Source organism: Gobio gobio (genome assembly GCF_949357685.1).
Source record: "Gobio gobio genome assembly, chromosome: 2".
Classification (NCBI taxonomy): Eukaryota; Metazoa; Chordata; class Actinopteri; order Cypriniformes; family Gobionidae; genus Gobio; species Gobio gobio.
In genome coordinates this window covers 45,743,175-45,770,566 of record NC_137098.1, presented here as the reverse complement: position 1 = coordinate 45,770,566, position 27,392 = coordinate 45,743,175, and the positions used below count along the sequence as shown (strand labels likewise).

At 41.9% G+C, this 27,392-nt stretch overlaps 1 protein-coding gene across 1 annotated transcript in view; it reads right to left on the bottom strand.

Moving 5' to 3' along the window:
* itga11a (integrin, alpha 11a) overlaps positions 1-12,697 on the bottom strand; it is a 50,874-nt gene extending 38,177 nt beyond the window's left edge. The window contains exons 1-2 of the mRNA XM_079811126.1: positions 12,540-12,697; positions 5,281-5,392 (exon numbers count right to left, since the gene is read on the bottom strand). Coding sequence (XP_079667252.1) covers positions 5,281-5,392; positions 12,540-12,597 — 170 coding nt within the window. The 5' untranslated portion in view covers positions 12,598-12,697. The remainder of the gene's footprint in view (positions 1-5,280; positions 5,393-12,539) is intronic.
* Between the last annotated feature and the right edge of the window lie 14,695 nt (positions 12,698-27,392).

The window sequence follows — 27,392 nt, the reverse complement described above, 5'->3', positions numbered from 1 at the left end:
GTCTCGACTCGCGCGGGAGACAATCGTGCCCGCATCGTTGTCGAGTCCCACACGACCCCGAGGAACGTAGTCCTCTGGGACGGCGTCAACACGCTCTTTTTCGTGTTGAGTCTCAGCCCCAAGCATTTCATGTGGTTCAGAACGACATCTCGATGCCGAACCGCCACCTCGTACAACTGGGCCAGTATGAGCCAGTCGTCGATATAATTCAGCACACGGATGCCCTGAAGTCTCATTGGAGCCAGAGCTGCATCCATGCACTTCGTGAACGTGCGTGGGGAGAGGGCTAGGCCAAAGGGAAGCACTCGATATTGGTACGCTTCGCCCCCGAAAGCGAACCTCAGGTACTTCCTGTGACATGGAAGGATGGAGACATGGAAATATGCGTCCTTTAGATCTATCGTGACGAACCAGTCCTCGGACTGGATCTGACTCACGATCATGGGAATAGTGAGCATTTTGAACCTGAAGCTCCTCAGAGACAGATTCAAAACCCTTAGATCTATAATCGGACGCAACCCTCCATCCTTTTTGGGAACTATAAAGTACCGGCTGTAGAACCCGGACTCTCTTTCCAGCGGAGGAACACGCTCTATGGCTTCCTTTGCTAGAAGAGTTTTTACTTCTAGTTCCATTACCCGAACCTGCTCGGGTATCACTGCTGTCCAGTATAACCCCCTGAATTGTGGAGGAGGAAAACCGAACTGCAGTTTGTACCCCTTTTCTACAGTACGCAGGACCCACGTAGAAATATTCGGAGGCTGGCGTCGGGTGTTACACGGTTCCCGTTCCCAACCTCCTGAAGCGGCTGACCGGCAGGAAGTAGTTGGGAACGTTTCTCCGTGTGCGGACGCGCGAGCTGACCAGCCGCAGGTCTTTCCAGAGGCGGCTGGTGCAGCATGCGTTCGCGGGAAATCGATGTGGCCCGAAGCGTCATAGACGGCGGGATTACCACATCGATTTCCCCAGAGCGCCGCGGAGAAAACAACCTCGGTTGTTTCTCCGCGGGGGGGACCGCTCTTAGAAGCCCAGCCGTGGCTAGGACTTCTTCCCAGCAGCCTTCCGCGCCTGAAGGACGTTCCGAAGATCGCCTTTAGGAGCTGAAGGCTGCTGCTGAGAGCGCCGCCTCTGTTGCCAGGCTCCCGGGGGAGGGGCTCTAGAAGCGACGCTCTCCTTTTGCACCTTCCGGTGCGAGGAGCTGGATGACGGCTGAGGCTGCCCGCTAGGGCCAGCCTTCCCAGGTTTAGAGCGGCGAGGGAGATACTGGTGGAAGGCTGCCGACTGTTTCTTCGCCTCCTGGTGTCTGGAAACGACGGTGTTAACCGCGTCTCCAAACAGACCAGAAGGCGAGATCGGGGAGTCCAGGAGAAAAGCTCTATCCTTCTCCTTTATCCCCGACAGATTCAGCCAGAGATGTCTCTCCACTGTCACCATGGAAGCCATGGAGCGGCCGATAGCGCGGGCCGTCTCCTTGGTGACGCGGAGAGACAAATCTGCAGCCTTCCTTAGTTCCAGAATGTCCTCCGGAGAGGGACCATCTCCCTCGTCCAACTCTTTAAGGAGGTCGGCCTGGTAGGCCTGCAGAATTGATAATGTGTGCAGGGAACCACCAGCCCGACCAGCCGCCATATATGCTTTGCCCACCAAAGATGAGGTGTCCCGACAGGGTTTGGTGGGCAAAACCGGAGCCTTGAGGGACGATGCAGAGTCGGGTGAAAGATAGCTCGCGAGAGCTTCCTCCACCCGAGGCATCGCCCCATAGCCCGCCTCGCGTGCCCCCAGAACATTGGAATAGTCCAATACTGGGGGATTGCAAACACGCGAAGAATAGGGCCGTTTCCATGATCTACACACCTCGGTGTGTAGATCCGGGAAAAAAGGCAGGCCCCGGCGAGGTGTTTGAACCCGGTGTGAGAGGAACCGGTCATCCAGCCTCTTGTGGCCAACTTATATTTAATTTGGCCACTGCCCGGGTCAACACCTCGACCAGCTCCTCTTGGGCGGGTGGATGAAGCGATGAAACAATTCCTGCTTCATCCCCCGCCTCGGTGCCTATTTCCTCCGGCTCCTCGGAACCGGAGAGAACAAGCATCGGACCTCCCACCCCGGGGGAAGAAGCCGCAGCGCGGGCTTCCACACGGGGAGGAAGATCCTCGGAACTGTCAGAGGAGGATCGGGAAAGTGCCGCAGCAGTCCCGAAACCCTCTGACAAATCCCGCTGTGAGCCCCATGATCTGCGACGCCGAGCCGCCTCAGCGACTGCGGGTCCAGAACCACGAGGCTCACGAGGCTGGCCGGCCTCATCAAACGCAGCCAGCCGAGAGCGAAGCACCCTGAGCGTCAGTTTTTCGCAGTGCTCACAAGCGGCTCCCTCGAGAGCCGCTTGGGCATGCTGGACGCCCAGGCAGTGCACACAAAGCAGGTGTGTATCCGAGCCCGACATGAACCTGGGACACGGATGCACACACTGTTTGAACTCTCTCACACTTTCCATACTTTTTTCACACACTTTCACTGACAAACAACAGTAAATAGACAGACAGTTTACAGATAGCGCTTGCTGAAGAGCAATAACTACCGCCATTACGCTCCAGCAACCCTTTTATACTTCCGGGTATGCCGTCATGATGACGTCATCACGCACGCCAATCGGATTGGCCTAGTTGGCATTCTGGTTTCAGATTCGCTGATGCTAAGGGAGCATCCCCAAAGCGTCGTCCCGATGCAGTGCGAGTTCCCTCGAAAGGGAACCAAAACAATTGGCCAAAACAGTGACATTCAATTAGTGCTTCACCAGTGATGAATTTTGACCATGTCAGAGTCTATTTTGTGCACACAACGTGAATAAGCTACAACAGGCAAACATGTCAGCTGTATGATGAACACACTTCACTGTGGCCAAAAATAATGCTAGAGAAGCAATATGTAAAATTTGTTTGGCTCGTTGCTAAAGAGCTTTACAACTGGTTCAATTTATTACCTCCAAACATGACACCCATGAACAGCATTATTTTCGGTGAAAAAATAATTTTGTGTGCAACATTAAATATGATGTGCTGATATGATATGATATATGATATGGCTGATATGATATGATATATGACATAACTGATATGATATGATATATGATATGGCTAATATTATATGATATGGCGGATATGATATGATATAAGATATGGGTGATATGATATGATATGATATGATATATAACAACTGATATGATATGATATATGATATGGCTGATATGATATAGCAGATATGATAGATATGATATGATATTATATATTATATGATGATATATGATATGACTGATATATGTTAAGACATGATATGGCTGATATGATTTATGATATGGCTGAGATATGATTTATGATATGGCTGAGATATGTTAAGACATGATATGGCTGATATGATATATGATATGGCTGATATGATATGATATATCATTATGGCTGATATATGATGATATATGACATGATATGACAGGATTTGATATGACATGATTTTGATATGCACTGAAATTTCCAAAATATTTGTCAAAACAATTGAGGGCAAGGGACTATGACCCTGCCTCAGAAAGTCTCTGCGGACCCCCAGTCAAGCATCATGTCAAAGCTTTTGAGACATTTCACTGAATATAATACTGTAGGTATACATATATATATAATACTGTCCTGAAAACTGCATGAAAAATAAGTTGAACTGTCAGAGTGTATTGTGTGTTGTCCATGTTGAAAGGCTTCAGGGTTGTGAGAGAGGTGACACAGCTAGACTCCATGACTTTCTTGGACTAAACATTCTCCTCCGAGGATCTGACTGTGCTAATCAAGACATTTCCTGACTCAAACTGTGTGAGAGCACCAGTACACACACGCACAAGTAAATAGCAAGCAGTGTCTCAGTGTCCAAACGATCCTGTTCAAACGATCTGAAGTAAACTTACCGCATAATGACAATTAGCTACCATCTACAGCCTCAATTCCTGCTCAACCCTTTTCCTCTCCTACTGCCTAGTCATGCCAGCATAAATAAAACACAAGCTCCCTAAATCTCTGTCTCTTTATCACATAAACAGATGGGAATGAGAGACGGTATTGCTGGCATCAGAAATATTATATTTAAGTTTGACCATGAGGTAGTCTTAGCTTTCCTTTTATTAACTCAGCACACAGGTGTATCCTTGCAGAGCTGCTCACAATATACATCTATAGTGACATGTGTTAATTGGGCTTTCACTCAATTTATCTTGTCTTTATGTGTAGTTTAGTCTTGTGTAAGTGCTCATTCACAACACACATCTCCCAAACAAAACGAACTAAAAAAATAAAAATAAATAGAAGTGACACACAAACAATAGCCAAGCCAGACACACATGCCACACTGAAAATTTCCTCTGGCCTGTTAATGGTTTCCAGATGCTGTGTGAATGGGGCAGAGACAGAAAGGGGGTCTGTTTGGCAGCCGCTCACTTGAGAAAGTCTTTGTTGATATCACCCCACATCAGTCCAGCTAAACTGACAACATACTCACATCTAAACTACAGACCACGCCATTACCTAAGGAATGTGAGATAGAATATATCATTTTCACGATCTCAGGTACAATGGGGGAAAAATGTCTTCATTACAATGAGAAGCAGATGAGCTGGATTCTCTTGCAGGCTTATACCAAACAAACTTGAGGTCCTTAACACAGTTATGGTATGAAGACAAAAGGGTGAAAAGGGTTTTTCTTTGCAGGCACACTTATTATTTCAAACACACACACACACACACACACACACACACACACACACACACACACACACACACACACAAACACACACACACACACACACACACACACACACACACACACACACACACACACACACACACACACACACACACACACACACACACACACACACACACACACACACACACACACACACACACACACACACACACACACACACACACACACACACACATCTGGCTAGGTTTCAGGTGAGCTGTGGCCAAGCAGACAAAATGGGATGCCAGATTTGATTCAAATTGCCAAAGCAAAGAAAGATGATGATATCACAGTGATGGACGACAAATGTTGTTCACACACAGAATTTGTTGTTTTGTTCTGACAGATGAATGTAAATAAGCTTTCAGACTATGATTTTTCACACAACCAACATTCTTTTGACATCATATGCATGAGGGTGAGTAAATGATGACAGAATTGTCATTCTTGGGTGAACTATCCCTTTAAGATCAAGGGAAGAGGAACTCAATAAGTGCTTCTTACCACTTCTGTCCCCCAGCCATGTGTTGTTGGACAGTGTAGCCAAACTGCGTCTGCCTAGGGCCCTTTATGATCCTGTGATTTCTGGTGTCAATATTGAAACAGTCATGGAACCCTGTAAATAGACACAGACAATTCAAATATGAATATCATTCACAGCATGCTTGGAAAAAAGACTACACTTACTGGCAATGGCAATAGATTCAGTGAGCCAAGGAGTTCCAGCAATGACCCAAAAATAAGAAGCGAAATTTAATTGTGGCTAAACCGAGTTTCTGCCAGCACAAAGAATATTAAAACAGTAGTGCTTCTAGTCATGAGCGACACTGGATGTAATCTGTTCTTACGGACAGTAAACAGAGAGAAAAGTACACATAGTTTTTTGTTATTTGGCCAAAACCAAATCACGACAGATTTGCAGACAAATATGCACAGACCTAAAGAAAATGAAGTTTGGAAATGTATTTAATTTTTTTTTTTCTTTTTTTATTATTATTATTCAATTTGGATATAGATTTTTACACTCCCTTTTCTCTGAATGAGCCATTTTACTCAGATTTGGCTTATTTACTGAATTCTGACTGAATTCTTGTAGTGAGTATTGCTATTGCCTGTAATATAAATGAGTGAGCAGCAACGAGTAACCCTATTAATTAAATATTTTTTGCAGAAACTAGAAATCCTCCTTACATGGAAAATAATCTATAGACACTTTGGTGTTTTGAGGTTTCATCCCACTCTGAATTCAGACTGTGATTGCTTTTATCTCCATCAAAGTTCAAAGGTGTCTCTGGTTGCACATGTATGGCTTCTGCTTACGTTCTGATGGGCCCCTTGAAGACTACAAGATCCTGGTCACTGGATTAACAAACACCTTCATGGAGGTCCAATGCTGAAACCCCTTCATAATCAGTCTAAAGCAGGAGAAAGCCTGCATGATTTTCACTGCTTGACCTGACAATCTCCAACTCTGTCAACAGACTCTGGTGTGGGAGACACAGGACTATTGGACCTCATTATGGATGAGACTAAACAATAAAGCTGTCAATCACCACAACAGTTCTGACTGTCTGTCAATCAAAAAAAGACAGAAGTAAGGAAGTTACATCTACAAGCAGGTCCAATTTCAGTCAAAATCAAAAGACTATTTTGTCCTTTAAGTTGCTTCCTGTCAGCACAATAATTAAGGCTTGACTTGAAGCAAAGGCAGAAAAAGATGACTGTGTAGGCTACAGATACTTATAGATCCTTTTGTTTTTTTTATTTTGTTTTTTTTTAATTAATTTATCTGAGAATTACATTGAATTACATTGTAAATCTCCACTCTGAACTCTGAACGACAGCATATGGATGTCATAACCTTGAGTTGAGAGAATGTATCCGTTTGACAAAAAAAAAAAGAGGCAAGGATACATTGCAGAAAACATACAGTGGGATCTAATGAAAGGCCTGATTCTCTCTGGTGGCCTCAGGTCTCCTTGCCTCCAGTTTGGCCTCTGTACCAATGGAAAAAACAGAGGGAAAACATCCATCTCCTCTGGATTCAATTAAAAGACTTTTAAAGAAAAGGTCTTTCAAAATAAAAATAAAAAAATAATTTATTTTCCAGCTGTCACCAGTTAAAATTAAATAATTTATTGATGACAATGCTGATAAGTACAATGTCTGCAGGGATGTAGTTTCCATTCAGCATATTATATCTTGCAGAGGATTTATGGATGAGATGAAGAGATCTTCCCATTAGTAGAGGGGAGAGAAGAGAAGTGAAGTGCTTTCAGCATCTTCTCTCTCTCTCTCTCTCTCTCTCTCTCTCTCTCTCTCCCACGTTCTCTTTTTGTAGACAAAAGCATGAATGATGACAGGCTACTGTAGTGCTGTAGGGATGAAGTAAAAGCATTTTTGCACATTAATCTGCTCAGGCACAAGAATGCACAGGGAATAATGTGGACCACATGTTTTTCCTAGCCTCATTTTTGGTCACTGCCTTTCCCAGAAAGTGATAAACAGCTGAGAGTGATGCTGCCAGTTACTGATGTTTTATTCTGAGCAGCAATACTGTATGTCCCACTGTGAACTGCAATGAAGGCTTAGGGAAACTCAAAGTGACCCCTGGTTCACACACACACACACACACACACACACACACACACACACACACACACACACACACACACACACACACACACACACACACACACACACACACACACACACACACACACACACACACACACACACACACACACACACACACACACACACACACACACACACACATACAGAGAGAGAGAGACATATTCTCATCAGATCCTCTGTTCAATGCCCTTCTTTCTTCAAAAGCAATAAGATAAAAATATGTATTTGAAAAACATGTATCCTAGTTTCCTGCCTCAACCAAATTTGAGAAGTGTAATGCATTATATATATATATATATATATATATATATTTTTTTTTTTTTTTTTTTTTTTTTTTTTTTTTTTTTTTTTTTTACTACGGGGCCGTTGAATGCTTGAATCTGATTCATATACTTTTGCACAAATTGAAACACTGTCCAGACGTCCTTTTGATCTTTTTCCCATTCTCCTGGAAGACTTTGTTTATGAATAGCCCCAAAAATGATAACCTTGCACATGCATGAGTCTACATATAGATGGCTGACCAGTGAAGAGGAAAAACCTAATAACACCTGTGACAATTTTACTTAGGTCAAAGATTTTTTTCCCACAAATTCTCTCCCAGTCATTGATCACTTTTTCCAAAGTGCTGGTTTAAATACACATCTAAGGCATCCAGTCTGTTACTGAAACCAAATTGTCCCAGACACCATCTGAGAACAGCTTTAACCTTGAAAAAAGAAAGAAAAAAACCTAAGGGAAAAAAGAATGAGAAAGAGAGGGGAGTAGAAAGGTTCTAGTTTCCATTTAAAAGCCCTAACGTGGCAGACACTTTAATATTCTCTGTAATATCAGCAGGTCCTATAGAGTGGGTTTCCTGTGTGTGGATTTCTTTGCCCAGATAAATAAACCTCAATACAGTGGCTGCAAAGGGTTGCGCTGTGTGTCCAGGCCAGGCCTGCGCTGTTTTGGACCACAACCAAGCTACAGGAGCCACACCACAGTCATACTGACAGAGAAGCTCCAGTCTATGAGAATGTCCATTCTATGCTCCAGTCTATGAAAATGTCCATGAATCCTGAAATCTAGCGAACTGCCAGAGCTTGACAGACCCATGGTATAGTTGTCTGGATGCAAAAAAAAAACCTGTTCACAGAGATGCAGGTTCGAATGTTCCAGTCTCATTCCCCTATTTCTGTATATTAGTCTTTTAAATACCAATCTTTCACGTATGAAGACTGCATCTTCACTGAAAACCTAAAATACATACTGAAGCGGAAATATATCAATACATTGTAATGAAAATGTTGATTATGAGCATTGTGCAAAAATACACAATGTCATCTTGCAAAAATAGAGGTGCTACATCCAGTTGATATTATATTACCAGACTTTAGTCAGACATGCAGCTGTGTACAAACCCACATGTTACAAACACCCCCTTCTAAACATCTGCTCACCCCTCGCCATCCCTTCCCTATTTCACAAATATTTGCGTGAGGAACAGCCCTAATGCTAATGAGCCTCACTGATGCCCACTGGCGAGGATTATGAGCCAGCAGATTTACTTTTAATAAATTCCACATGCCGGAAATGCATCTTTCAATCCATTGTTTTGAAATGCTATTCTGCTTAAGATCTCATGGACTTTATGCTCTTACTATATGCTGCACCTCAGGGACTGAGACATTCTGTTACACTCACAGATCAAGATTTAAATGACCAGACATTGCACATTTCATGCTGACTTTCCAACTGTGAGCTCTGTGGTCTGGAAAGCTCATTGAAGGGCTGCTGAGAGATGGCTAGCAGGGGATGAGCCTGGTGGCCTACGACTGGGTTCGTGGCCAAAGAAAACTATCCGTGAGGCACGTGGCATCGGCAGACTGATATACACCACAGTCAGGCATTACTCACTAGCTCTGGAGTTCCTCACCCACACAAAATAACCTTCTTCCATAATTGTTATTTCCTAAGTAGTACTCCAGGTAGAAGAATCTGAGATCACAATATTTCATCTTTAATCTCAGCCTAAATCAGCTGCTACCAACATCAAAGCTCTAAAAACTACAAAGATGAGCTGAGCTGTTTCTTCACACCATAAATCAGCCAAGAAACAAACATTTACCAAACTACAGCTATTCAACAGACATTTTCACATATTGTTCCTATCAAGGAGATCTCCAGCATCAAAGTAAAACAAATCATATTAGTAGTGAATGTGAGTTTGCAGTCTGAATTGAATGTGGCGATAAAAATAGAGGACGTGAACTGCGTGCCAAAACAAACGATTCGCGATCAAGTTCTTCATGTGAGTCGATTTTTTTTAGTGAATCATTTATAAATTTCACTAGTTGAATTAGTCTGACGAATCCTTGACTGAATCCATCAGAGTGGTTACTGAATCAACATTTGATTCACTTATTGCAAATTATCATTTCTTTCAGCGATGTCTGTCTCTAGTGCAGTATTTCTGTGCACTGAATGCTAATGAAATGTAAAATGGTGCCATTACTGACTGGTTGTGTGGAACAGACCCTCTACTAAGCCCTGTTGTCACATTTACCTAGCCGTGCCTGCTTTCGCCAAGTGTGCCGTCCTGAAGTCCTGAAAAGTGAAGCCAAAACGTTACGATCACCACCAGGTGGCTGGATGCAGTATAGCTCATAAACCCCGCCCTCTCCCTCTCCATGTTTTCGAATGGGACGTGAGACAAACTAAATAATCAAATTACACTTCAAATAATTTCCCCCCCAAATAAGTTTGTTTTTAGTTAGTTATTTGATGCTATAAAATGGAGGTGTGATGTCATGAATGACAGCTGGGATTGACAGCGTCTCTGAGTGAAATAGTCACTGAGGACCAACTGACATTTTTTGGGATCTTCGCGAGGAGATTTGAGCTTTAAAGGGATAGTTCACCCAAAATTGAAAATTAGCCCATGATTTTCTCACCCTCAAGTCATCCTAGGTGTATATGGCATTCTTCTTTCAGACGAATACAATCTGAGTAATATTTAAAAAGTCCTGGCTAATCCAAGCATTATACTAGCAGTAGTAGTTGCTCTGTTTTTGAAATCCATAAAAAATGCATCTGTCCGTCGAATAACGTGCTCCACGCGGCTCTGGGGTGTTAAAAAAGGCCTTCTGAAGCGAATCGATCCGTTTGTGTAAGAAAAATATCCATATTTAAAACTTTATCAAATAAAGTTCCAGCCGATCGCCTTCCATGGCAAAGTGTTGAAAGTGCCATCTCGCAATTCAAGATGCGTACGTCATGACGAGCGTACCTGGTTGCGTTTGTCTTTCGATCGGCAGATGCACTTTCAACACTTTTTCCATAAATTGAACACGGAAGGCGGTCGGCCGAAACTTTACTTTATAAAGTTTTAAATATGGATATTTTTCTTACACAAACGCATCGATTCGCTTCAGAAGGCCTTTATTAACACCCCAGAGCCGTGTGGAGCACGTTATTTGACGGACAGATGCATTTTTTATGGACTTCAAAAACAGAGCAACTATTACTGCTATTATAATGCTTGGATTAGCCTGGACTTTTTTAATATAACTCAGATTTTATTAGTCTGAAAGAAGAATGTCATATACACCTAGGATGACTTGAGGGTGAGTAAATCATGGGCTAATTTTCATTTTTGGGTGAACTATCCCTTTAACTTTAATTTCTACATTTCCATAACTGTTTATTTCACACCGGCATAATGAGTTGTTCTGCAGTAAACTGCACAAACCGATTCTTCGGGAGTGTGGGAGGGGACTTAATACCGCAGCTAAACCTCACACTCACTACTGCGCTGACTCCAAGATGTCAGCACATATTTGGACATTGGCAGCTTCACTTTTCTACAATGGTAGAGCGTAAAGGTGTGTCTTTTTTGCAGTCTATGGCTTTCGCTGTCAAACATGAAGCCCTAATCGATCACACTCGAGTGAATTACCTCAAGAAATGCGAGTATTATCTGGATTAACCAACCTCTCGCTTGAGCCAGAATGTATTTGAGTGCAGGTCAAATTAGGAGTGTCTGATATGAGCCATATTTAAAAGGTCATGAGAACAGAGCAAAAAATCCATGTTCAGACCACATTCAGCTGCAAACTCAAAGTAAATGTAGAAGTTGTTAATTGTGTTAATAAATGTGTTAATATAATGTGAACAGGGGAAGGCTGAAAGGAGTACAATAGACAGTAGTATTACAGTATTGTACTAGTATAATGTTTACTTTGCTGGACTTTATTAAAATTGGCCTGGGTCACAGCTGGCTTACTTGCAACTGGTCAAGATGAGTAACAAACAAAACAAAAAAAGCATGTTTGAACACACACACACACACACACACACACACACACACACACACACACACACACACACACACACACACACACACACACACACACACACACACACACACACACACACACACACACACACACACACACACACACACACACACACACACACACACACATCTTTCTCACACATTAGTCCTTCATTAGTACTAGTTCCATCAGCAGTTACATATTAATGTCCTCCTCATTTAGCCAATTAAATTACATGAAATCAATATTTGGATATTCTAATTTATCACATTCTTCATTTTACAGCTGGATAGACAGACAAATTAAATAAGACCAAAAATATGACAGGACTAGGGAGGAATGCAATTTTGATTGACCCATGACAGCACTGAACTGCAAAAGTCCTTGAATATGCTGTCAAGAGTGTCATTTCAAAAGTTAATTTTAATCTGGCTGCTCACCAGATCTTTCCCAGACACTGCAAACAATGAACTCCCAATATATTCCTGATAAAATCTCCTTGCATTTCAAAGTATGCAAGTGCTAGGATGGGAATTGGAGCAAGGGTAAACTCCAACCATTCCACAGCCAATCCAGCATCCCCATCTATCACAGGAGGTCAGTGTAACAGCGCCTGACATTGGAAAGCAGACGTGGGAGATGCACAGTGCTGGGATACTATCCCATGAGCACAAATCACATCCATGACACTTATTCAACTCTCAAGTTGCAGAGTATTTAATTCCATTTGGTAGCATCAATGGAGTGTTTACTTACCACTTTGCCTCTCTGAAATGTTTTTAATTGAAAAACACTCGCAAACACACTCACCTGGCATCACGCTCCAGAGAATCCAGAGTAGGTGGGTCCAGTAGTACTCCATGTGCATGTGCAAGACGGAGAACGTGGCCAAGTGTGTGTTAGTGTATGTGTGTGTGTGTGCGTAAGGATGGAATATCCTGACAGTGTGCTCTCCTGTACACTCGGCTCTGATTGACTCTACTGCTCCTAAAACACTCTATATCTGAGGCAAGGAGGAGGAGACTGTGGCCAAACTAAAAGGAGGTGCTCATTCAGCCAACAGACAGATCTTCACTCTTTTTCTCTCTCATTTCCTCCTTTTTTTTGTCTCTTCGTCCATCTATACTTGATTTGGGTCACTCTATTATGAGCTCATGCATTGCTCCTGAAAATGCTTTTTTTGTGATGAATATGGAAATTCAAGTTTCAGGGATCATTGTACATCACCTCTACGGCAAAAACTGAACTTCCATAATCTTCTAATTTGCTTAACAAGCAGTTTAAACGGCATACTTTAGGATAGATGCCCTCCAACTTGATTGATGCAGAGATTTGTGGTTAACATAGCTGCATGTTGCCTTATAAAGCCCACTGACAAACTCTCAGCAGAACCTCAGACACCATCCAAACCACGCTACCCAAGCATATAATTACAGATTATATAATAACTAATACTGACGTTCTGGCTGCTCTAATAGTGAAATATGGCCCACCTCCATTTTAACTTGACCTTGAAAATAGCAAAACCACAGTTACTAAGTTTCGGTCAAAATGAACATGCAGTGTAAATGTAATTCACCAGTAAACGACCAAACAAGTACATAATATCCTGATTATAAAATTCACAATGGCAAGATTAATATGAGCAATATCTTCAAAATTGTGCATTGAAGAAATTATATGATACTAAGAAATGTATTGATTTATGATTTATGATTCACTAGTCTGTATTATCCACAATAACAACAACAATACTATGTTGGGCCTGTTGCAAATACACACATCTTGTTTAATGAATTCATCATGGTGTCTATTAATACATTTCCATTTTTTGGTATAAGAGTTAAATATATAATTTGGTTATGCCTCTAGTCTGAAACCAAAGAGATGGTAAAACATCTGATGAACATTGAGCTGATTTTACTTTAAACATAAGTGACCAAAGTTAAGGGTGCAGCTTTCATTGAGAGTACTTAAAAAGCCATCTTTCTTTTCTTTCATCCAATCTTTCTATCAAAGCCAGGCATTCAACTTTGCAGTATAATTCCCCCTCTTTGGAAATAAGGCAGCTGGGAGTTTTAAGTTCTTTACAATTCTGGAGAGGACTGCATAGTCCATTGAGCTTAGTAGTTACTCCAACAGACACAGGCACAGAGTAAGAGAAAATAGTACGACAAAGAGATGTTTAGGCCCTTGACACACAGACAGAAAGATATAGATTTAGTGAGAACACCTGAGTGTGAATACATCAACTGATTTATCAGCCAATACTGACTGCAGCGGGCAGACCAGGAGCCAATTGCATAAACATAGCCATGTTAAGACTCTGTCTTAAGAACTATGACCATAAGCATAGCAGTATATAATGTATCATCTATATTTTTATGTAACTGGGCCAGATTTAATAACAGCTTGGCCCAGCACAAGCCCTCTTTTGGCATTAAAAAACTGTCAGGATTTACTAAAGACACGCAGTGAAAACTAGCGCTAAAAAGGTGTGGACACTGCTATTTTTGCGGCTGACCATATTGCATATGTATTTGTAGGAGTTTCCCTTTCAGACACAAAATTTATGGGAGGAGAGTATTTAAATGAATCATGCAACACGATTTAATGGTTTGCGCTGGTCAATTTACTGGTATTTGTGCCATTTTTGAACAGCCAAAAAGAGCACGTCTTAAACCAGACGCTAGTTCACGCTGCTCTTGGTAGATTGCGTTGGTCATTATGGAAATGATCTGGCTGTGTTTGTGTTCTTTGATTTGCGCGTCATAGACAGTTGTCAGTAGATCACATGCAGAACTTTCCACTCAGATTTGTGCTTTTTGGGAATTTCGCTATTTAACTTGCAGTATAATTGAAGTCTTTTGAGTCAGCAAAAATAATCATCTGTTGTTTGAGAATCAAACTACACTGGTCAGACTGTCTGTTCCACAATGTAGATTCAGCAGCAGTGTTGCAGGGCCACTGAAAAGGAACTCTGTCAGAGTATTTTAGAGCAAATTTTGTCCAAATCTGCTGAAGAATGCACAAGAACACTTATTTATTTATTTAAAAATAGGAATTCCCAATCCCTACTGTCTATGACTATCAATGAACATATAAAGTAGCTAACTAAGACTTCTCATCAAAAAAAATAAGGAATAACTCCGGTTACTTTGGCTCTTCTTGCAATCTTCTGTCCTCTATAAAAGTGGATAAAGACAAGCAGATGAGGAATAAAAAAGTGGGTAAATGGATAGAAAAGAGGCTATTTGGTTACAGAACACAACATGAGGCAGCTTTTACCAGTATTGTGAGGTTGCAGCTCATAGCTCAAGAATCCCCACTGTCAGTTTGCAAAATGTCAACAGTCCAAACAAATGATAAATCTTAGAGTAACCTGCAATTAAAATTTAAGTCTGATTCTTTCTCTAAAAAGAGAAGGGGGCCTGAGAGGGAGCTGGTTGCTTCAGTCACTGTTTCCACATGGAAGGAAAACGCTTTCGACCAAAATTGCCATGCCAATATTTAAACTCAGAGAAGAATTGAATTGAATTGCAAGAATGAATTGCAATAATGAGTTGTGAGAAGTTGTTTTTTCTGAAAATCATTCCTTCATTCTTTCCACCAAAATGTGAGGGTTCTATAAGCTCCTTGTTGAGGAGAGTTTGGAAATCAATACATATCCTCTTCAGGAGCAACACTTACCTCATGACCACAAACCCTCTAACAGCAGAAGCAACTGCAAACAATTACCCCAATAACCTCCACATTACCTGCTGCATGATGCATGACTGACCCTTTAGAGAAACACAAGCCAAAAAATAAAGCCAGGAACAAATCCTGTTGATCTTCATCAGAGTTAAAGCTTACAATGAAAATGTCATTACTCAACAATATGAGCCCTTTCACATCTCCATCATGTGATGGAGAAATAATGGACTTGCGCTCTTGTGCAAATGAATACTGCAATCTAAAATAGTAGTAATAATAATAATAATAGCAATACTTTTCAGTAACTGCTCTAATCACCGTGGAAAGCGATTAAATAAAAATTTGGTGCGTCATTTTCCAAAGTCTTTATTTTAAGTCTTTATATTATTTATTTTTTAAAGAAACATTTAATTAGAAAGTAAAGTATAATGCATTAACAGATTACTACAGTAAAAAACAATACATATTTTGATCGTCATATATTTTGGGAGCAGGAAAAAAAATCCCATTTTCCTTGAGCTTTCAGCCAGGTTGTGTTGGCAAGGATTTATAGAGCAATGTCAGTGACAGCTCTGCTGTGGTCAAACACTAGAAGTCACCACAGTGTCAAGTGCCAGTCAGATCAACCCAAATCTGGACCCTTCGACTGTTTCTGTATGATGTTGCTCAAAACATGGCAACCACAGTCAAAATGCTGAACTGTGGTAGTATCTAAATGCCAACTCCTGCTTTGTTTTGTTGCCTTTTCTTTCCACTTCCAGAATTTAAAATAGAAACTGTTAGAGTGTAGATGATGGTTGACCTATACAACTCCATGTAAACTTTCCACAATTCTGGAAAATAACATTGTGATGTTGCCAGTACGGGACATAGACAACACATAGACAGTTGCCATAAAGTATTTTTTTTAGAACCAGTGTTATAAAAATAGTTTGTTCTATAGCTTTAATATAAAATGAATACTTCTTCATTAAATTAGTACACATTACATTAATCTCTATGACATGACCCTCTAAGCCCCAACATAAATGTGTTCATGAATCATATGAAATCATCCTAGGAATCAGAGATTTTGTGGTTAGGCAATGGAAGCATGAGTCAACCAATCAGACAAGAGTGTGATGTACTTGGCCGCTTGACTGACAGGCAACGTTCAACTGGAGGAATTCAGTGGTTTGGGCAAAGACGCCGGTGTCCTCGCACTCACTCGCAAGCTGTGATGAAAGCTTTGCTTTCCCAATATACAATATTTTACCAAGAGCTCAACTTGTGTAATCTCGGTATGCTAAAACCCGAATCAACACTCTCGCTGTGTTGAAATCCAGCGGTTTGGACTGTAAACCGTGATCTCATAGCCATTTGCATTCCAGCTGCTCTTCTCTCTCCATGAGATCTGCCATGAAAGGGCTATTTTTGCTGGTTATGCTGTTCAGTTCAAAGACAAACTATCATAGAACTACACAATTAAACAGATAAATAATATTCTTGAAAAACAAATTCAGAATTTCATGACTTCTCATAGGGTCAGAGTTCCTTTAAGAACGCAGCACTCAAGGTCATGTTTGATGGTTTAATTGTGGCTATGTTCTTAAATGACTTTATACCAAGCAGAAACACATACATTTTTATTTGTTGTTCTGGAAACCATAGGGCCCTATTTTAACGATCTGAAACGCAAGTGTCAAAGCGCGAAGCGCAAGTAACTTTGTGGGCGGGTCTCGGCGCTGTTGCTATTTTCCCGGTGGGATAAATGGCTCTTGCGCCCGGCGCAAATCTAAAATGGGTTGGTCTGAAGTAGCTTCATTATTCATAGGTGTGGTTTGGGTGTAACGTGAATAAACCAATCCGAGCGTCATCCAACATTCCCTGTAAAAGCAGGTGCGCAAGTTCCATTATGGATTGCTATTATTATGGCGTATTTACCAGGCGCACGCCAGGAGCGGTTCACAGCCGAGGAGACTGATGTTCTTGTAAGAGCAGTGAAAGACAGAGAAGTTGTGTTGTATGGGGATGTGAGAAACCCACCCAAAATAGCGTCGGTTAAACAGGCGTGGGAGGAAATAGCCACAATTGTTTCATCAGCTGGCATCCCCAGGACGTCGCACCAGTGCCGCAAGCGCTACAATGACATCAGAAGACGGGGAAAGTCCAAGCTTGCCAGCATCAATCGGGCACGTCGTGTAACGGGAGGTGGATCTGGCTCTACTCAGGACCTGACGCCAGCAGAGGACATCGCAGCGTCCACCCTCACCGATTTTTTTTTCCTTGTTCTTGACGGACAAACCAATTTGTTAGATGTCCTTATATACATATACGTCTTGCCAGAAGTTGCCACTATTGGGCAAACAGGTCTCCTTAATTATTAGACTACAATTAGCCTGAATAATTTGTAAGCTAGATTTATGCCTATTTTTTCACATCTTCGTGGCACACCACAATGATTTCCGTCATCTCATGTGTTAATATTTTTTAGTGTAACAATTTATAATTTGCAAAAATAACTGTTGCATCTGTGTAGATTAGCCTACATGAGCAAAGTGTATGCGCGTTGTGCACGCTATACATTATGGTCAAGCATGCGCCCTTAAAATAGCATAATGAACAACGCGCAACGCGCCACTGACTTTAGACTAGGTTTTTTCTGGTCAGTGGCGCAATTGTTTAATGGAACAGCAAAATAGCACCAGGGATTGTTTGCGCCGGAACACGCCTCCTTTTTTGCGCTGAACCGCCCAGGTAGCGCAAGTTCATTCACTAGTTTAGCGACGTGCTTCTGTGGAGGGAAAAGCGCGCTTTGCGCGGGTGCAAAATAGGAATGACACATGCGTCGGTGTACAAAGTCAATTGCGCTGGGTGCAAGATAGGGCCCATAGGCACAAAAGATGAAGTCTACAGATAATCATCTCAGTTGTGTCCTATACTGTTCCATCAACAGTTGCGCTGAACTTGACGTCATGCACACTAAAGTTAAAATAGTAGCTTAGATGCTTTATGATGTGTGAGAGATCTAATTGTACCTGCAGGATTAAAAGTGAATGTAGAGTTTGCAGGACGCAATGTTTCCCAGCAGAACATTGCCCAAAGCATCACACTGCCTCCGCCGGCTAGCCTTCTTCCCATAGTGCATCCTGGTGCCATGTGTTCCCCAGGTAAGCGACGCACACACACCCGGCCATCCACGCGTGATGTAAAAGAAAATGTGATTCATCAGACCAGGCCACCTTCTTCCATTGCTCCGTGCTCCAGTTCTGATGATCACATGCCCACTGTTGCCACTTTCGGCTGTGGACAGGGGTCAGCATGGGCACCCTGACTGGTCTGCGGCTATGCAGCTATGCAGCACCATACGCAACAAACTGAGATGCACTGTGTATTCTTCTGACACCTTTCTATCAGAGCCAGCATTAACTTCTTGAGCAATTTGAGCTACAGTAGCGTGTCTGTTTGATCGGACTACATGGGCTAGCCTTTGCTCCCCACGTGCATCAATGAGCCTTGGCTACCCATGACCCTGTCGCCGGTTCACCACTGTTCCTTCCTTGGACCACTTTTGATAGATACTGACCACTGCATACTGGGAACACCCCACAAGAGCTGCAGTTTTGGAGATGTTCTGACCCAGTTGTCTAGGCTGCAGAGGTCGAACAAAGATGGCGCCGCCGTGCTCGGTCGCCGTTCAGGTCGCTCCGCTAAGACTTTGCTTTTATTTATTATTCTACTCTCTTTTACTCTCTATTTTTTCCAACGGATCATCTGCTTTGATCTGTTACGACAGCAAAACACTTCTGGAAATTGGTTACCGCTACACTGACCTGTTTCAGGACACTTTCTCCAATCTTTCATCTGAGATTCGCCGGGACGCCGAGTTGAACAATGGCCACTCGAGTCGACGGCGAAGATTCAAAAAACACCGCGGGAAACGCGCTGGGATCCGCAACAGACTGAGAAAAAGAGCATTCAGTCCTCCTCTCCCGAGCATTTTGCTCGCAAATGTCCAATCCTTGGAGAATAAGATGGACGATCTTAGAGCCAGGATAAGTTTTCAACGGGACATGAGAGACTGCAACATCTATTGTCTGTCCGAAACATGGCTCACGCCAGCGGTCCCGGATACAGCCGTGACGCCGTCCGAGAACTTCTCTGTTTTTCGGATGGACAGAACAGCCGAGGCCGGGAAATCTAAAGGCGGTGGAGTGTGTTTCATGATAAACAAGAAATGGTGCGATCCTAGGAACATCTCCATTCTTTCGCGATCCTGCTCGCCTCACTTGGAACATTTAACTCTCATGTGCCGGCCTTTCTACCTGCCGAGGGAGTTTTCCTCGGTCATCACCACTGCCGTTTATATTCCACCACAAGCAGACACGGGGCTGGCTTTATCTGCCCTCCATGATGTGACCAGCGGCTTCATAAACAAACACCCCCGACGCTGCTTTCATCGTCGCGGGTGATTTTAACAAAGCAAACCTAAAGAAAGTATTGCCAAACTTTCACCAGCATGTCTCCTGTCCCACACGAGGAGCAAACACACTGGATCATTGCTACTCTCCGTTTAAGAACGCCTACAAAGCTCGTTCACAGCCAGCTTTTGGCAAATCGGACCATGCCGCCATTTTCCTCACACCGGAATATAAACAAAGGCTCGTTCAAGAGCCCCCGGTGAGGAGGGAAGTCAAACGCTGGTCATCCCATTCAGAGATCACGCTACAGGCAGCTCTTGATGACGTCGACTGGGACATGTTCCGCGCGAGTTCTGAGGACGTCAGCGAGTTCACAGAAGTGGCGCTCTGCTTTATTAACACACTGACAGAGCAAGCCACACAAACAATAACTATAACGTCCTTCCCTAATCAGAAACCGTGGGTGGACAGTTCAATTCGCACTGCAGTAAACTCGCGCACCACCGCTTACAATGCCGGTCTCCTAACGGGGGATATGAGGGAGTACAAAGCTTCATGTTACGCCCTCCGGCGCGCCGTTAAAGCCGCAAAACTCCGCTATAAAGACCGAGTGGAATCTCATTTCCAACTCAACGACTCCCGGCGGATGTGGCAGGGACTGAGAACCATCTGTGCTTTTGGAACTAAATCCTCTGCAGAGGTGAGAGCTGATCCGTTACTGGTGAACGAGTTAAACTCTTTCTACGCTCGCTTTGATGGTAATCGCGGCAGCGCGACTCCGGCGAGTGACGCGTCAGAGAGAGTCCCTCAGAGCAGCAACGGTCACGTGATCTCTGTCTCGGAGGACGAGGTTCGGAGGGCACTCAAACGTGTGGATGTCAGGAAAGCTGCTGGGCCGGATGGTATTTCAGGTCGTGTTCTGCGGTCCTGTGCTGATCAGCTCGCAGGGCTCTTTACATCCATATTCAACGAGTCCCTTGCTACATCTGTTGTCCCCACCTCCTTCAAACGATCCTCCATCATCCCTGTACCTAAGATCAGTAAACCCTCTTGCCTAAATGACTATCGTCCAGTGGCTCTCACATCTTTAGTCATGAAGGTCTTTGAGAGACTCATTAAAAACAACATTTGCTCCTCCATTCCTGACACTTTGGACCCTCTTCAGTTTGCCTATCGTCCCAATAGATCGACTGAAGATGCCATTTCTCACGTCCTTCACTCCTGCCTCACTCACATCGACAGCAAAAGTGGGAACTATGTCAGGCTGCTATTTATTGACTATAGCTCAGCCTTTAACACCATAGTTCCCATTAAGCTAACACACAAACTCCTGGATCTAGGCCTGAATTCTTCTCTCTGCCTCTGGATTGAAGATTTCCTCACTGGCAGACCCCAGGCGGTGAGAGTAGGCCAGTTCACCTCCACCTCCATCACCCTGAGTGTTGGAGCTCCACAGGGCTGTGTGCTGAGTCCCCTGCTCTACTCTCTCTACACCCATGACTGTTTGTCCACACACAGCTCCACCTCGATCATCAAGTTTGCTGATGATACTGTTGTCCTGGGTCTCATCTCCAACAACAATGAGACGGCATACTTGGACGAAGTGGAGCAACTGACATCATGGTGCCAGGACAACTGTCTCTCTCTGAATGTTAACAAGACCAAAGAACTGATTGTGGACTTCAGGAAGAGACAGCATCGGTCATACTCCCCTCTCATGATCAGCGGGACACCGGTAGAGAGAGTGAGCAGCTTCAAATACCTGGGTGTGAACATCTCCGAGGATCTGACCTGGACTACACACATCCAGACACAGGTGAAAAAAGCCAGGCAAAGACTGTACCACCTGCGCCAGCTGAGGAAATTCAGGGTTTCACCAGCCATCCTGAAAACTTTCTATCGAGGGGCGATAGAAAGTGTCCTGACTCAGTGCATCACAGCGTGGTACGGGAACAGCACCAGTCACGACTGCAAAGCCCTGCAAAGAGTGGTGCGCTTATCCGAGCGCATCTCAGGCTCAGCTCTCCCGTCTCTGCAGGACATCTTCACCAAACGCTGCAGAGGTAGAGCTACTAAAATCATCAGAGACATTAATCACCCTGCAAACTCTCACTTCACCCTGCTGCCATCTGGTAAGCGCTTCCGTAGCCTGATGGCAAAGACTGAAAGACTCAGGAGGAGTTTCTTCCCCCAGGCCATCAGACTCCTGAACTCAGTCACGTGACTCACTTCACCCCCGCACACGCATAAACATACGGTCTTTCAACATTAACATCCACATACTGCAATTGCACTGCACTTTACGTCCCTATTGTTACTGCGTAACAACCTGTAATAAACCTTGCACATTATACTTCCTTATATATACATATTATATATTTTATGTTAACCACTTATTTTTAAGTCTACAGTTTATCTCACTTATCATATCCACATATTTTTTATATTTTTATTTTTATCTTATTTCCTATTTTTATCTTTTACTTGATTTATTTATAATTCTACTTATGTTAATACTTTTTATTCTAATTTTATTCTATTTCTATTTAATTTCTTGTAACTGTTATTTGCACTGTCCATGGAGCGGACCTGTTTACATTTCACTGCCAGTTGTATATTGTGTATATAACTGTGTATGTGACAAATAAAACTCTTGAATCTTGAATCTAGGCATCACAATTTGGCTCTTGTCAAACTCGCTCAAATCCTTACGTTTGCCCAATTTTCCTGCTTCTAACACATCAACTTTGAGGAGAAAAAGTTAACTTGCTGCCTAATATATCCCACCCACTATATATATATATATATATATATATATATATATATATATATATATATATATATATATATATATATATATATACCTTGCAGACAGGCTAAGAAGGAACAACCTATGACATCTCAACTTTCGGAGATGTGGCAACAAAAATTATGTTAGAAAAAATCTTTGTCTTTAGGAAGAACATTCATAAGGGGATAATATTGATACAAGAATAATATGTTTAAAATGATAAATCATAGAGACAACCATAAAAAGGAAAATCATAAGAATAATCCTAAGCATAAATATTTTTCTTACACCATATATACAGAATATTTGGGTTCAAAGGGTGCAGCAATTAATTTTAATAAGAGAGGCAGAGAGGATTTTTAAATGAACTCACTTCACAGAGATGTTCTGACTCATTATTTTGGATCCTGAAGATTAATATACACTTTAAAAACTGGAGATTGTTATCTTAAAGGAGCTGTATGTAGGACTGTGGCCAAAACTGGTACTGCAATCACTTTCAAATTACTGTAGAGCGGTGTATCCCCTCTCCCCCTCCCCTGACTCGAGGTTGCCAGATAGGCTGCAGGATGCAGCAGGAACGTAGGCTGCTACACGGAGCTTTCAATGGCAAGTGACGAGTCGTACACAGTAAGTTTTTTTTCTTTCTGTTAATTATGTTTATGCTTCAAGAGCGATGTTTTGTGAAGTAATTATGAATCGCAAAAATTTACTAATGGCGATAACATTAGCAATGGTCATACAGGTCAACTTGCAGCATGTTTTGTCCACTATATATGCGAAGAACGAATGAGGAATCATTTTTACCGAGGTAACGTTAGGCTACTGTCTCAAATACGTTTACACAGTGCTAATAGGCGTGCTAATGTTGTTTTCCTCAGCGTCCCAGCATAATGACAGAGAAACGGGCTCTGATAATGCATTACTAATGTTAGCAATGACGACTCGCCGTTTTTATTTACCAAACAATTCCTTAACGTTACCTTTTCAATTCAATGACCCACCTCCTCCATCTGCGCTAACCTAACGTTACTTTGCACGAACATGCATATCTTTGTTCGACTGTCATGAATATTTGAAATGTCCATTTACATTAAGTCCAAGTTAGCCAAACATAGATGAACCTTACCTGTCCAGGAGAAAATTAGCAACGTTGGCATCAGTCTTCAAATTATTCTCAGTTTTCAGCCGTCTCCATCTTTCAAAGGCATCTCAAATCCTTGTTTTATTTCGGACACTGTCACGACGTTTTTCTGATTTATAACGAGGTCGTTTAGGTTTCGTAAAGTTAGACATTGTTTATCCAAAAAGTTTGTAGCAGCAGCTGTGGTAACTAGAGCAGAGCTGGCCACCCGAATGCAGAAACACTACTGACTTCGTGATTGGTAGATAGGTGGAGGGTGGCGCTTCAGGCCAAAACACAACATGTCAACATCAACATCAGTTGAGGGCTGCAACTTCACTTTTAAAATGACAATATCTTGGCCGGACAACCGTTGTAAGTGATATAAATATTTGAAATTAACATGATTTCTTAATGTCTAGTGACATATCAGGGCCATTTTATGATTAATTGAAATACATTTCTTACATACAGTTCCTTTAAGAAGCTATTTTAAAAATACTTTTCATTTATGAAACCTGATGAAGTCATATTAAAAAAATATTTTTTGACTTAAAGTCAGTTATCACATTAAACATTTCAAAACCGTTCTCATGAGAAAATATAATTTTATAAATTTTATATTTTTTATAATTTGACATTCAATTTGATTCACACATACTGTACATTTTTTAATAAAAAAAAGAAAACTGAGCATGAAGCCCCCCAACCCAATCCTTAAACCTAACCCTCAGTTTTGTCATACCACTATCGTCAAAGATGTATTAATGATAATGAGGAACATTAGCAATAAAACAATTTTAACAACAGCAATAACAATAGTGATAGCAAATTTAAGCTTGGCGATATGGAACCGTTCTGGGCAAAAACTCCCCGCTCATTCAAGCAGCCATGCATGGACAGAGCAGGGAGCGCAGCGGTACAGTGAGACTGTATGAATTTACCAACAATTTGCCAAACCGTACAAATTGCCATGAGATTCTGTTGCCATTTTTTAAGGTTACATGACAAAACATCTTTCTTTTTTACAATGAAACCTGCCAAAGAGCAAACATATACTGTAAGCTATGAAAGCTACAATTTGCTACAACACAGCACTGACGATTATCTACACTCTTGCCACCATGGAGGTCTGTTCTACTCAAGGAGCACCAAATTGTCAAAAGTGTCATAAAATTTCTATATTTCTGATGGAACGCCTCCATGTTTCCATGTGCCAAGACCCTTTAACTCTCCAAGTCCTCACTGGTTTTATTATTGCACATGATGTGGTTATTCACATACTGCTGAGAGAATGGAGCGCAGTTTAATTGTAAGCAAGGCAATAGTGTACCAATAGAAATGCTCATATAATGTGAAAGATGGCAAAGGTCTTTAATATAAATACTGAAAGCAAGCGAGCAAATTGTCTAGCCTGAGCAGTGAGTCATTCTTACTTTTCCAGATATCTGGCAGCTGAGCTGACTGGCGCTCAGAGCCAGTAGCAACATCGGGATATGTGGAAACTGAAACCACACACCACAGCAGGAATAGCCACATGATTTGCACCCCGTAACACACACATGCACACGCACAAAGTACTCAAACATGCAAACAAATGCACAGACCGACCAGAAACCGACCAGGGACAATACAGCTCCGTTTAACCTTGCGATTTACAACCACGTCACCTCAACAAATTATACACGCAGGTAAACTCAGGGTACACTTTAAACCACTAGAGTAACAAAATCCCTGACACCATAAATTCAGAATTCCACACTATCATCTACAGCAAAACAAGGAATTTGTGGACAGAAACAGTCCTTCGTAACCTTTAAGCAGCAAAAGTAATGACTTCTGTGCCTGAGCTTTGGCCTTGGTTTGTTCTCGCTTGAGTCAGCCCTTCAGTGGCCGCTCGAACACAGGCAGTTGTTTCAACATTGACCAATTAGCTCATAATGTGGTCTAAAATCACCCGATGCCTTGTGCGTGCCTGCTAAAGGGAAATGCTCCTGTTTCATAGAGCTTCCGCATCACTTGAAACGGAATGGAAAAATGTAAGAGAGGAGGAAAATCGTATCTTTCTTTTCTCCTGCATCACCATGGAAAACCCAAAGCTCCGTCATTTCCAGCATGTAATTATTAGGTTTGAGGAGCCTTATACGTAATTATTTATTTCAGGGTTGACCGCTTAAACGCCGAACTGAGCCCCTGTGAGCAGGCCCTGTAAATGCATCCCATATGATGACATATTAGCAGGAGAAAGCATAATACTTTTTGTGGCTGAGAAGATTTTTGCAGCAATAACGCAGAGTCATTTCTTTCTCATATAAATGTTTTTGTTGTCCTCTTATTTCCTAGCAATACAGTCATTTAAAGGACATTTCACCCAGTAGCAAGTGGAAACATTGAGATCACCAGTGCTCTAGCATACGTTTTCAAGACTCATAGATTAATTTTACTTTTAGACACATGGTATATTTTAACATTTAAAATATTTACATTAAACATGAATTTGTTAAAGATTTTTTAAATAGTATAAGTTAGCACATTAACTTTAGTTTTAACAAAAAATTCAACTGAAAAGATAAGAAAAAAAAATCTAAATTTCAATAACCCTGGTTTAAGCATAAAAACCTGTCTTCTCATTCCCACAAACACTGTAACTGAAATAATCCAATATACTATAAAAACTAAAACGAAGGCAATTTTTCTCATGAGAATCTAAAAAAGAAGAAGATGGGAAGTAAACAGTGAGCACTTCCCTATTTACCGTTTTTTTCTCTGATGTTCGGCCAGGTCAAGGGTCGCTGGACAGTCTTCAGAGAAATTAGCCGCCTTTTGATCCTAGAGTGACCACTTACAATAATAAGGCATTATCCATAACGTGGACAAGTCAAATTTTTAAACTGCAAATGCAATTGCCATTTAAGGAAACTATAAAATGGAAAATATTAACAATCTCAGATTTTTTCCTGATGTAACTTAATCCCTTAAAATAGATTTTCACTTTTTGCTTTATCAGCTTGTATTATAATCACACCCAGAAAATTGGATTTCATTGCAAGTCTTTTGATAGGAATGAACAAGCCAGGGATTAAGCACTCAACAATATCAGTTTCCTGGACCTAAGGCACAGACACCGCAGAAATTGCAAATATGCTATGGACAGAAGTGAAAATAAACACATAATTGCTCTACAAATGGGTATGACTCACTTCCTAAGTCTTTGAAAAAGATCTGGAAAAATGGCATGGGAATCTTTACAAAGAGTACTGAAATATAGCTGGACGGCTAGGTTTGGGTCTGGCCAAACAGCTGGGGACCTGGAGCGAGTATTCAGCTGGAAATACCAGCTCAGATTTTCAGCTGGTTGATTTTACATACTGCTTGGTGAATTAGAGGTAAAGATTATTCCAGACGCATAGAAGCACCACTCCATGGAAAGAATGGAAAATCCCACAATGCCTGGATGTATCAAATACCGGTGATCTATATCTCAAAGTATATAATCTGGCGTATAAAGACACAAATAACATTATCCAGCAGAACAAAAGTCAAGCAGAGCATAATGATTGATTATTTTCAATCCATCTGCCCTAGTGAGAGAATCATCACAAACTTAGCAATTCTTCCTGACTGTCACACATTCCAAGAATAATAAAACAGGA